This window comes from Maylandia zebra, linkage group LG6 (assembly GCF_041146795.1).
Source record: "Maylandia zebra isolate NMK-2024a linkage group LG6, Mzebra_GT3a, whole genome shotgun sequence".
Lineage (NCBI taxonomy): Eukaryota > Metazoa > Chordata > Actinopteri > Cichliformes > Cichlidae > Maylandia > Maylandia zebra.
Window position 1 is genome coordinate 18229490 of NC_135172.1, and position 10176 is coordinate 18239665.

A 10176-nucleotide genomic window follows, 5' to 3' on the forward strand; every position below is an offset into this window, starting at 1 on the left:
CTCTTCTGTGATGTTGAAGATGAACACTGAGTAGTGAGTGACTTCCCCATCTATCAGCTGAAGAAGACGCCTACAGAGGGTCAGAGCTCAGCAGCTCACCTCATCTCTAACAAAACTCCTTTGACTCCCTCTTGTGGTCATGAGAGGTCAATACATATGTAAAAAACAAAAACAAAAAAACAGCATACTGGCTGCAATATTATTAACGAGACACCACTGAACTTCATCAAATTAAGCATTTATTATTGGATATATATGTTCTCCCATACAAAGTGCAAACTAGACAATTGAAGTCTGATACTTCAGCATAATATTTCGTTGTATAGTGAAGATATTAGTGGATAAAAGCTGCATTCATGTTGACAAAATGTTAGCTACCTTTCAAAGACACTGTTTGGAATCATAGTTTTAAAAGATCTCATGTGTTCTCTCTCCGACACAAGACAGCTTTGCTGAGAGGAACCAAGACTTTGAGTTTCTTGTGGTTAGCTTGTTGTTTCACTGAGCCGACAGCCGAGAAGGCACTTCAGGTGTGGTTGCCGTTAGCGATTATTGCCATGATTATGCATCATCACCGCCACAGAGCGCAAGTAATGCCTTACGATAGTCACCGCCGGCGTCTCCCTGCAACAAACAAAGACGGGCACAATTTAGGAGAAAAGGCAAAAAGTATCAAGGTGTCTATGTAGGTAAAAATATTATGTGTGTACCTTGATCATCGAATGCAGAGAGCAGGCGAACAGCCTCCTGAACTGAGCTCTGATGTCCAACAGGTCCACCTCACTGCGAGTCACCATCACTCTGATCAGGGTGTTATCGTCAGTGCCTGCACCCTGAGTCGAGAACACACAATGCAGTGACCAAACACCTCACAAACATCAACGCACAACCGTAAAACATACATGAATAACTCCATAGTGATAAGCATTAAGCCCTTTTGCCTTCATTATGTCATAAACCCATTTTGACAGGTTAAACCATTACTGGCAAACATGCACCGACTAAGATAGCCTCACTTCAAGCTGCCAAACCTGTCTGTGCTGTTACCTTCATGGCGTAGTACAGGGTTTCAGCAAAGTAGGCAGGAACACTCCTGGCACACTTCACTGTACAAAAAACACACACAGAAAGGAAATTCATCACTGTGTACTTATGGGTAGTAAGACTGAGTGATGAACTGAACCAATGTCCAAGTATGACGCCATGACCCAGTTTAAAATGTGCTACAGAAATGTGGTTTTTGCAAGATCCAAATAGGAAAAAAGCTTTGATGATCTCTCTCTCTCTATCTATATATTATTTTTTCATTTGCTGATGCTTTCTTTTTTAGTTTATTGTTGTGTTGTTTTACCAGGATTGAAATAAAGCCTTCCTTTTTGGGGGGCAAGCGACAAAAGAATAACTTCAGGGAGTCGTCTAGAGCACATACCAACGGCAAGGAGGAGGTCCTTCAGGTTTCCAGATGTTTCTCTCTTGATACTCTCCTCAATCTCATATCCAGACAGCTTCATGTAAGCGTCGAATACTGGAATGCAAATAAAGTTTGGAATGAGTCTGATGTTAGTGCAGCTATACGGCTTATCTCCCGTTTCAGTAAAGCTCAACCCACAGTGTGTAGGGAAAGTGTGTAGGACCAAATAAGAACCTGTGGCAGTAAGTGGAGGTGAGTAAACTTCAAATCAAAGCTGTTGAATCTTGTCATATATTCATTTAGCCAACACATAATTGACATCACTGGCTGCAGATGTAATTTGTTTCAGAGTGCAAACACTGTCCACACCCTGGACCACTCTGTCTTCACCCACTCATACAAACTGTTTTTACCCCACACTCACAAACCTTTCCTGAGGTGTTCTGCACTCCGGTTACCCAGGATGGTAACAAAAGATTGTTCATCAGTGCCAAACTTCTGCTCTCCAGCCTTGAAGAGGGCCTAAAACCAGAAAATGACAATTATTTAAGGCGTGGTTTTTTTTTTGTTTTTTGTTTTTTTTAAATCACAGGGAGAACTGGCAGAGTACAGGAGAAAACTTGAAAAAAACTGCACATTTTTACTGTAAACTCTGCAGGAGATTATCCTGCTTTTGTAGTCTTACAGGTCCAGAATGCCCATTTTTGTGGACTACCAAGCCTGAATACCTCAGATCCTGCTGCACTGATACTGAGTCTTTGTACTAGACCCAGCATGTTGTTGTCCGATCCAAATCACTGTGCTTCACTTTGAAGTGATTTCCACGTGACAAAATTGATTTGCAACAGAAATCACACCTAGATACATTTCACTAAGCTATCTATGATCAGATTTGGCAGTAAAAACTCCAGAGAGGAAAAGAGCTGAGCCTAGTAAAGATTCACAGGACCTTTTCTCTAAGCAAAAACATGACAACATTTTAAGGGAAGTTTTGCTCATGTTGTCCAGCAGAGGTCGTCAAACCATCTTTACAGACTAACTGAACACCTGACCAAACGCATGTGATGGTCATGCCGTGAGACTAAAAACAAAAGCCACTGATGATGAGGAATCAAATATTTTAAAAAGCCTACCTGAGCGTCACTCTCGATGCTTTCCGCCTGGATCCCCGTCTGCCTGTTTGCCTGAGAAGGGACAGAACATTTTAATTAAAGAGAGGTGAGGAGAGAAGAGGAGAGGAGAGGAGAGGATTACATTTACCTGAAGAAGAATAACCAGAAGCCTCTGGAAGTGACCTGAAGTGTCACCCGTTATATCTTTCTCCAGGTCGTCATCATACTCTGAAGGAAACAAACTGCAATACTCAATGCCCTCACATGACCCCAAAAAGATTTGTGTCTTCTCCAAGAATCAAAACAGGTGTCTTTTACTTCTTAGCACGTTGAATGTGCTTCATTTTAAGTACACTAAAATTATATTGAAACCATTATCAGTGTGAAAAAACATTGTCTAACTTGTGTGTGTCTGTGCAAGTGTTACCCTGTTTGTAGGCAGCGACGATTTGCTTCACCTGCTGAGATGTTCTGGAGGCAAGAATCTCCACAAGCACTTTCTCATCTGTCCCTGCCCCCTACAGGCCAAAGTGGGAAATGTCACAGATGCCGCCTGAGTTTCCAGCTGCTATCGGTGCTAAAATTTCTGTCTGTACATGAAGATCATGGCGTGAGACTTCTGATCGGTTTATATCCGTCACTGGCACACGTACCTTGATTGCATTGCGAAGTGATGTCACATCATAAGTAATGGGTGGAGTCATCAGAGCCACAATCAGCGTCTCAAATTTCCCGCCCAGCTCTCCTTTCAGGTCATCTATCAGGTCCTGACAGATGTGGAGATACACAATATGCACTTTAACGAGGTGTGGATCACCACAAACCCAGAGTGTGAAGCAACTTTCTACTATTGTCAAATACTTTGAAGCCTCATTGTACTTAACCAAAAAAAATAATAAAAAAATTGCAAAATACACTTAGATTCAGATTAGGGTTCGAACAGCTACCTGGCTCTGCTCAAAGGTTCAGTAAACCTTTGTGTTAACGTCAAGCTAATGTTAAACCAAATGACGCTTGTCGTTTCATCTTTTACGTCAAGCTGTGCCAACATGACAGTAGCTAGCAGCAGCTTCGTTTATTGCACATTAAAGTATTGTTTTGCAGTCTTAATGCACTGTCAGCTAACTGTATAACCTGTATGGTGAACAGAGGTGTAGATGTGAACCTCTTTTTTTGTAACTAATCTTCACTAATTCATTGACTGTTTGTTCAATGTTTTTGGCAGCGTGGGTCCAGTTGTAAACACGTCAGATACGTCATCATCACCTTTACAGTTAATATGGCAGATTTGTTAAACTAGTTCATGCCCCAAGTTTAGTATTTCTGGTCTATTGCTAGGCAAAACGATGACGTCACACATGCATTTTGAAAATTTTGTCTTTGTCACGAAGCTAAAATTGCACTTTTACAAATGGGTTATTTTTATCCTGTTGGTAGATGGTTGCTAAGCAACACTATTACATCATAACATCTGATATAGATAACAGCCTTGGGCGCAGATGCACCAGGTTTTGTTGCTCCTGATCGTGTAGGAGGAAATCGCAGGCAGGCACAGATGTTGTGTATTGTAGTAAGACCGCTGACTAAATACCCAGAGCAACATTAGAGGGATAAATAAATATTTACATACACAGAGCTGTGATTTATTAACATGAAGGTATTAGCGATTTAAGATAATCATATTTCAACAATAAAAATATAGGAAAATTGGGGCTTTTTTGTAGTTTGTAACTTTTTTTACTACTGGTGCACAGTTCTATTTAGTATCATCTGCATTTTAGAGCATTCCAAACCTCTGTAATAGAGAATTACAGAGATTTGGAATTATAGATAAAGTGCCAAGACTGCAGAATGAGTCTGAGTGAGATTGGAGTGGCTTAATGTGGGGCAGTGTGACTTTGGCCCACAGATTTGCTCGGCTATAACAGTGGGACAGTTAAACTGAAGGTGTGACAGATGTGCTCGAGCGAGGTAACAGCTGTCCAAGAGGTGTTCAGACCTTGCCATACAGAGTTTTGAAGCTGGCCTTGATCTCCTGCCTCTGGGCGTTGCTGCGAGCCGTGACCAGCTGCAAGATGGCATCCTCGTCGGTCCCTACAGTGACAACAAACACGGTTCATGAGCAAAAGCTCTTTATGTCACAGGATACGCTGCATGCAGCACAAATTGCATAACAATGGTCCTTCGCTGTCTAGGTGGATTCATATTTACATCTATTCAAACCACATAATTACAGCCTGCAGTCTAGGTCAGCAGATGTGTTTGCTCACAGTGACTCATCTCAAGTTACTCTGCTCACGTGGTTGTGAGTCACTGCTGTCTGTGCGATGCTCCACCCAGACAGCAGGGATTTCTACACTGAAAAGAAATTCCCCGAAACAAGCTCTCCCAACTGCATGTATGAATAAACATGATCAACTTACCCAGGCCTTTCATGGCCTTGTGCAGAACCTCTGCGTCCGCACTGGCACTGAAATTTGCGCTGGGTTTTACGGTTCCTCTGTTGGCCTGCAACATGGAAGATGTGCACAGAGAAAGTTGTTCTTTGCACTTTTTTTCCAAAGCCAAAGCCTTTTTGACTAAAATTCTTCTTTCTGTTGCACCCGATTACCTCTCCACAGAGACACTCAACTTCTACACCTTTATATGTGTAAATGCACACAACTTTGGTACACCTTGCTAGTACTGCCTTCATTGAGTTTAGTTTAGTTTCAACAAGGTGGTGGAAACACTCTTTAGAGGATCTATATTCACAGACAGCATCACACGGCTGCTGCACATTTGTCGGTTTCCCATCTATCTTGCTCTACTGGTTTGACATCTCGTGACTACAGAGGCCATTTGAATACAGTGAACTCATGTTAAGGGAACTGGTTTCAGAAGATTTGAGCTCTGTGACATGGTGTGCTATCTTTTTTTTTTTTTTTTGAAGTGTCACAGTTTAAACTTTATTGGCATGTTTGGCAGTAGCGCACAGTCTTGAAGGAACAGGAACTCTTCACAAAGAGTGCATTAGCTTAATGGTGTGCTATCCTGCTGAATACGTTCCCCATATCCTCACACCACCACCTCCAATCTGAACTGTTGAGACAAGCCAGGATGGACCATGCTTTCATGTTGTCTAAGCCAACGTCACATTCAAATTCACTTTAAAATCACCTTTCTTCCACATTCTGATGCTCAATTTGAACTTCAGCAGGTCATCTTGACCTATGGGATCGTACATGCACTGATATGATTGGCTGATATTTGCTTTAACAAGCAGCTGTAGCTAATAAACTGGTTGGTGAATGTATAGATGATAAAGTACGAAATCCTCCATGAAAACTGCAATAACACATGCAGAGTATTTGTTGGTAGAGTGGTAGCTATGATAATTACATTACACATATTGTTATTGTCAGTTGTATATATTCTGTTTATATCCAAGGTTATCATTCTCAATGTAGTGCGGTGTATTTAACACCAAGTACTGCTGATATTATATGGGCACATTCTTAACGTGTACAGTATCATCAAGGACGTTGGGTCTTTGCAAAAAATTCAAATCACTGGATTTAAGCCCACAAATATTCATTTCTCTGTGCGATACAACAGAACAATGTCAGATGTGTATACTTTGTTAGGCACATAGTTTTGTACACCTACTCCTGATTTGTACTCAGATTAATGACCCAATGACTTACAGCTTGACTTTAACATTGATTTTTAGTAAAACAGTCCCTTTCTGTAACAACAATGCACTGATTCCAGACACTCCCGCGCTCATAAAAATCAGCGGAACGTTTAGAGAGGAAAACTACTGGAATGCTTCTGGAATTCTGACCCTCAAAATTTTAAAAAGTCAAAGGTCTAGAACACAAGAGTCGCTGTTAACAACCAGGATTTTGTCTGTTTCTGCACGAAGGAATGTCAAAATGACACGCATCCAATCATCCAATCAAGCAAAAAGAGACTCAACGTGGCTCCTTGAACAAGGAGGTATTTAGACAACAACAACATAACACAATGCACGTCCCTCACACTGGAATGCTAGGGGTTGGAGTCTGTAGCGAGTGATGCACTGATTCCCCTGAGCGGGTCCAGGCATGACCTGAGGGTGGGGGGGAATGTATGTAAACACCACAGGCCATCACAGCTGGCGTCTCTCCTTAAAAGCACTTCTTATTACTTACCATCCTTCTTAACTGGCTGCTGTTGCCATGGAGACTGTACACAATCCACCTAGCAATGCTTTTGCAAAAGGATGTCCTCCATTATGTACCATTTTATTGTTACCTGTGCAAATGCTGTCAACAGAGTTAAGCTCCGGTGATCACGACTACAGCTCTAGCCTGATACCCGATCCCGCATAAAGATGCAACGTATCATTATTATGCCATCTTTAATTAAAAAGCTCACTAAAGGAAACATCCTTTTATTTTCTTTGTGCAAACAGGATTATACAGTTGATCTGTTGTGGCATCCACATTATGTGCTGTAGTTAAGTATTTACAGAAGCAGCACTGTGTGCAAGTGTGTGAGTCAATATAAAGTCCACACTCGTCAGGAAAGCAAACAGGTGTGTTGGGAGAATAGTAGAGGTCTGTTGTTGACAGGGATAATATTACATATATCAGATCTGAATGCACACGTAGTAGAAATGCTTGTCTAAGAAAGACCTATTCAAATGTTTTGTTAGCCCTTCATATTAAACACGCTCTCAGAATAAACTGTCAGGAAACGAACAACAGCACAGCTGATGACATTAAAAAAAAAAACAACAACACTTTTTTAGTAACTCAACTGCTGAAAAGTAAGAAATTCCCCTTTAAGAGGGGGAGGCTGGCTTTAAACTCCAGACCAGATGTGGAAATGTGTGCATTACACACAGAAAGAGGGGGAGAGGTGGAAAAACGCAGAGGAGACCCACCCGAATGGAGCAGAGCCCACATGAGTCATACACCAAACTTCCCCAAATGAGATTTCTCTCCAGCCTCACGATCATGCGCGCACACCCAAAACACGCATATAAAAACGGATCTAACTTTTACTGTTTCACGATGTTTAAGGTTCAATACAAACTGTAAAAGCGTCAAAGGTTAACCTGCTGTCTCCCGACAACAACAACGCTCACCGAGAACCTTATATAAAGTTTCATAAAGTGGGCGTTGTCTCGGACTTTACCGGCTTAAAGCCAGTGAGTCAAACATTTGCATAAATAACGGTTTTATTCCTCGAGACTTCTGCAAAATCTGATTAATCAGCAAGCGTTTTATATTCAGTTCTGCGTGTTTATTTGCGCTGATATCTGAGAAATGAGCAGAGTGGAAAGGACTCACCATTTTTGACTGTCTTTTAAGTTTGTTTTTCCAACGAAAGAAAAAAGTGCAGATCTGTTGGAGAGAAACAAATGTTATCAGGCAAGGAGACGAAACAACTCTTTATTTCCGGTAAACTTTCTACTGTAATTAACTCATCCCTAATCATCTCCGCTAGGGTTTCCTGCTGTACGGTATATACAGCAGCTGCTATCTAGACTACAAGTCTTTTATCATCAGGTGGAGACGGGGTCCGGCTGTGCCCCTGATGTGCCAAGATAGATAGTATCCCCGACAGAAGGCGTCAAACTAAGCTGGGGTCTCCAAATCACGGACAAACAGTATCCCATAGTCTTGATCTTTAGTTCAAAAACACTTCTTATACTGAATAACTACTCCTGTAATTTTGGAGATGTTAGCTCTTTATTCAGTAAAGTTACAGGAGGATACAAATAGTTATCAGGCAAAAAGTCCTCAGTTTGTTGAAATAATCCCGTCCACGCGAGAACAATAATATAAATATATATTTTTTCTGTAGTAACCCTCAAACTGAACGGTAATGGAACGACACTCATTTTTCACAGAACTAAAACATCACTACTTCCATGTCTAGTTGGCTATAATGGAGGCGGAATAAATTGGATCTGCTTTCCGTTCGCAGCGAATGCTCCGGACGCAGGGGAAACAGATTTTGTCCGGGATACCTATCTTGGCACAACCTGGTGGATACAACGGAACTTTCTATAGGTCTCCTATAAATGAGAGTGAACACCGGTGAGGCACTTACCGATGAACCGCAGCTGTGAAACGGAGCTCAGAGGACGGAAGGAGAGACCCGCAGAGAGCGAAGTGAGGAGAAGTAGACAGGAGAAGCTCACTTGGAAAAACTATGCGCGTGAGTGAGTGAGCCACACCCCAGTGCTCAGGGCACCGGGGCTGCCTTGCCCCTGAGCACTCTGGGAAATGTCGTTTTCTTACGTGGTTGAGCTGCTAACAGGGAAATGATGACAAGGGTCTTTCTCGCGTCTTTATTTCATGCTGCGTGTTTTATAATGGTTTATAAGAGGAGGTGCGATATTTTGCATCTAACATGCTCCTTCTGGAGTACTTGGAGAAGCGGAGCAAGTTGAAAATACAATATTGACATTACATATTATAAAGTTTCTGTGTAAGCAAACAGATGCCTAGTTGTTGGTTTAGCCTGAAGGCGTGGTTCCCTCCACCTCCTTCTGATTTCGTGTCCATTACATCCTAGTGGAAATTATAACTGTGAACGTGGCATGGGATGTTTCACAAAAATGATTTGCAGCACTACACAGTGTTTACAAGTTACAGCTTCTAGTCCATTTCCTTGATAATGCTTCGGTCACGTGTTTATTTTCATGACTTGATGTGAGAAGATACGGTGGGCGAAATGATTATTTCATCTTCTGCTGAATTTGTAAGTTTGCGGATTTGCAAAAAAAAACCTTTAATTTTTATGGTAGTTTAATTTTAACAGAGAGACAGAACAAAAGGTGCCAGAGATAATTTATTGCTACTGTTTGATGATGCAACCTATAAAAACACGGGTGAACTTTAACAGAAGGGCAGGTATTCATGTCAGGGGAGACTGACAGAAACATGGCTGTCACCGTGAAAAAAATGTGACCAATAAAGAACGTCACCATTGAAACACATATATGGATTTGATTTGTATCATTAGGATCATGAATGCTCTTCATTTAGTAGCCTTCTGCTTTGGCATGTTGGGAATCTTCATCCCATGTCAATAATTTACCAAGTAAACTGAGAGGGAGTGATCGATTCAAACAAAGAAGCTATACACACACAGACAGAGGTGTGTGTTTGCCTGTTAAAAAACACGAGTTATGTGGGTAAGATTTGTGCAGATTTTGACACCATCGCACACGACTGAAAGCTTTTATTATAAACACAATTTTTGAGAAATAAAGAGTTGATTTTTCACATTTAAATGGGTAAAAAGAAATACTGAACTTCCAACATCACACTTGTATGAACTGCATGTGGGAAATTGGCTTTTTCTGAGACGTCATGATTGATGCTGCCAGTATGTCCAGGTGTTACAGGAATAAAAACTTTCCCCTTCAGCATGACAGATTGCCAGTACTTACATTCTGCATCGTGAAGATCAAACATCCCAATTTTCTTAGCATTGACATAGTTGGTACAAAGAATTTTTAACTGGAGGATGACTTTAAGCATCAGTTTATCAGAAAAAGTTCTGAGGGCTTCACCCATACACATTTGCTTACGACTCTGGCTATTGGAAGCTCCGAAATGCTCCATCCATCCATCAGTTTATTCAATTTAGGGACATGGGGGCAGCCGG

The 10176-nt window shown here is 41.4% G+C and overlaps 1 protein-coding gene across 2 annotated transcripts; it reads right to left on the reverse strand.

Moving 5' to 3' along the window:
* Positions 1 to 226: 226 nt before the first annotated feature.
* On the reverse strand, positions 227 to 8764 carry anxa5b (annexin A5b). 2 transcript variants are annotated; one of them, XM_004549286.6, is made up of 13 exons: positions 8611 to 8764; positions 7845 to 7898; positions 4947 to 5031; positions 4523 to 4617; positions 3177 to 3290; positions 2951 to 3041; positions 2672 to 2751; positions 2545 to 2595; positions 1840 to 1933; positions 1430 to 1525; positions 1048 to 1106; positions 711 to 833; positions 227 to 624 (listed from the first exon to the last, which is right to left on the reverse strand). In XM_004549286.6, the coding sequence occupies exons 2-13, from the start codon at positions 7845 to 7847 to the stop codon at positions 562 to 564; spliced, it is 954 nt and encodes a 317-aa protein (XP_004549343.1). In that variant the 5' UTR covers positions 7848 to 7898; positions 8611 to 8764; the 3' UTR covers positions 227 to 561. The 2 variants fall into 2 exon arrangements, with proteins under 2 accessions (XP_004549343.1, XP_004549342.1); XM_004549285.3 differs by lacking the exons at positions 7845 to 7898; positions 8611 to 8764 and having other exon boundaries at positions 4947 to 5040.
* Positions 8765 to 10176: the final 1412 nt, after the last annotated feature.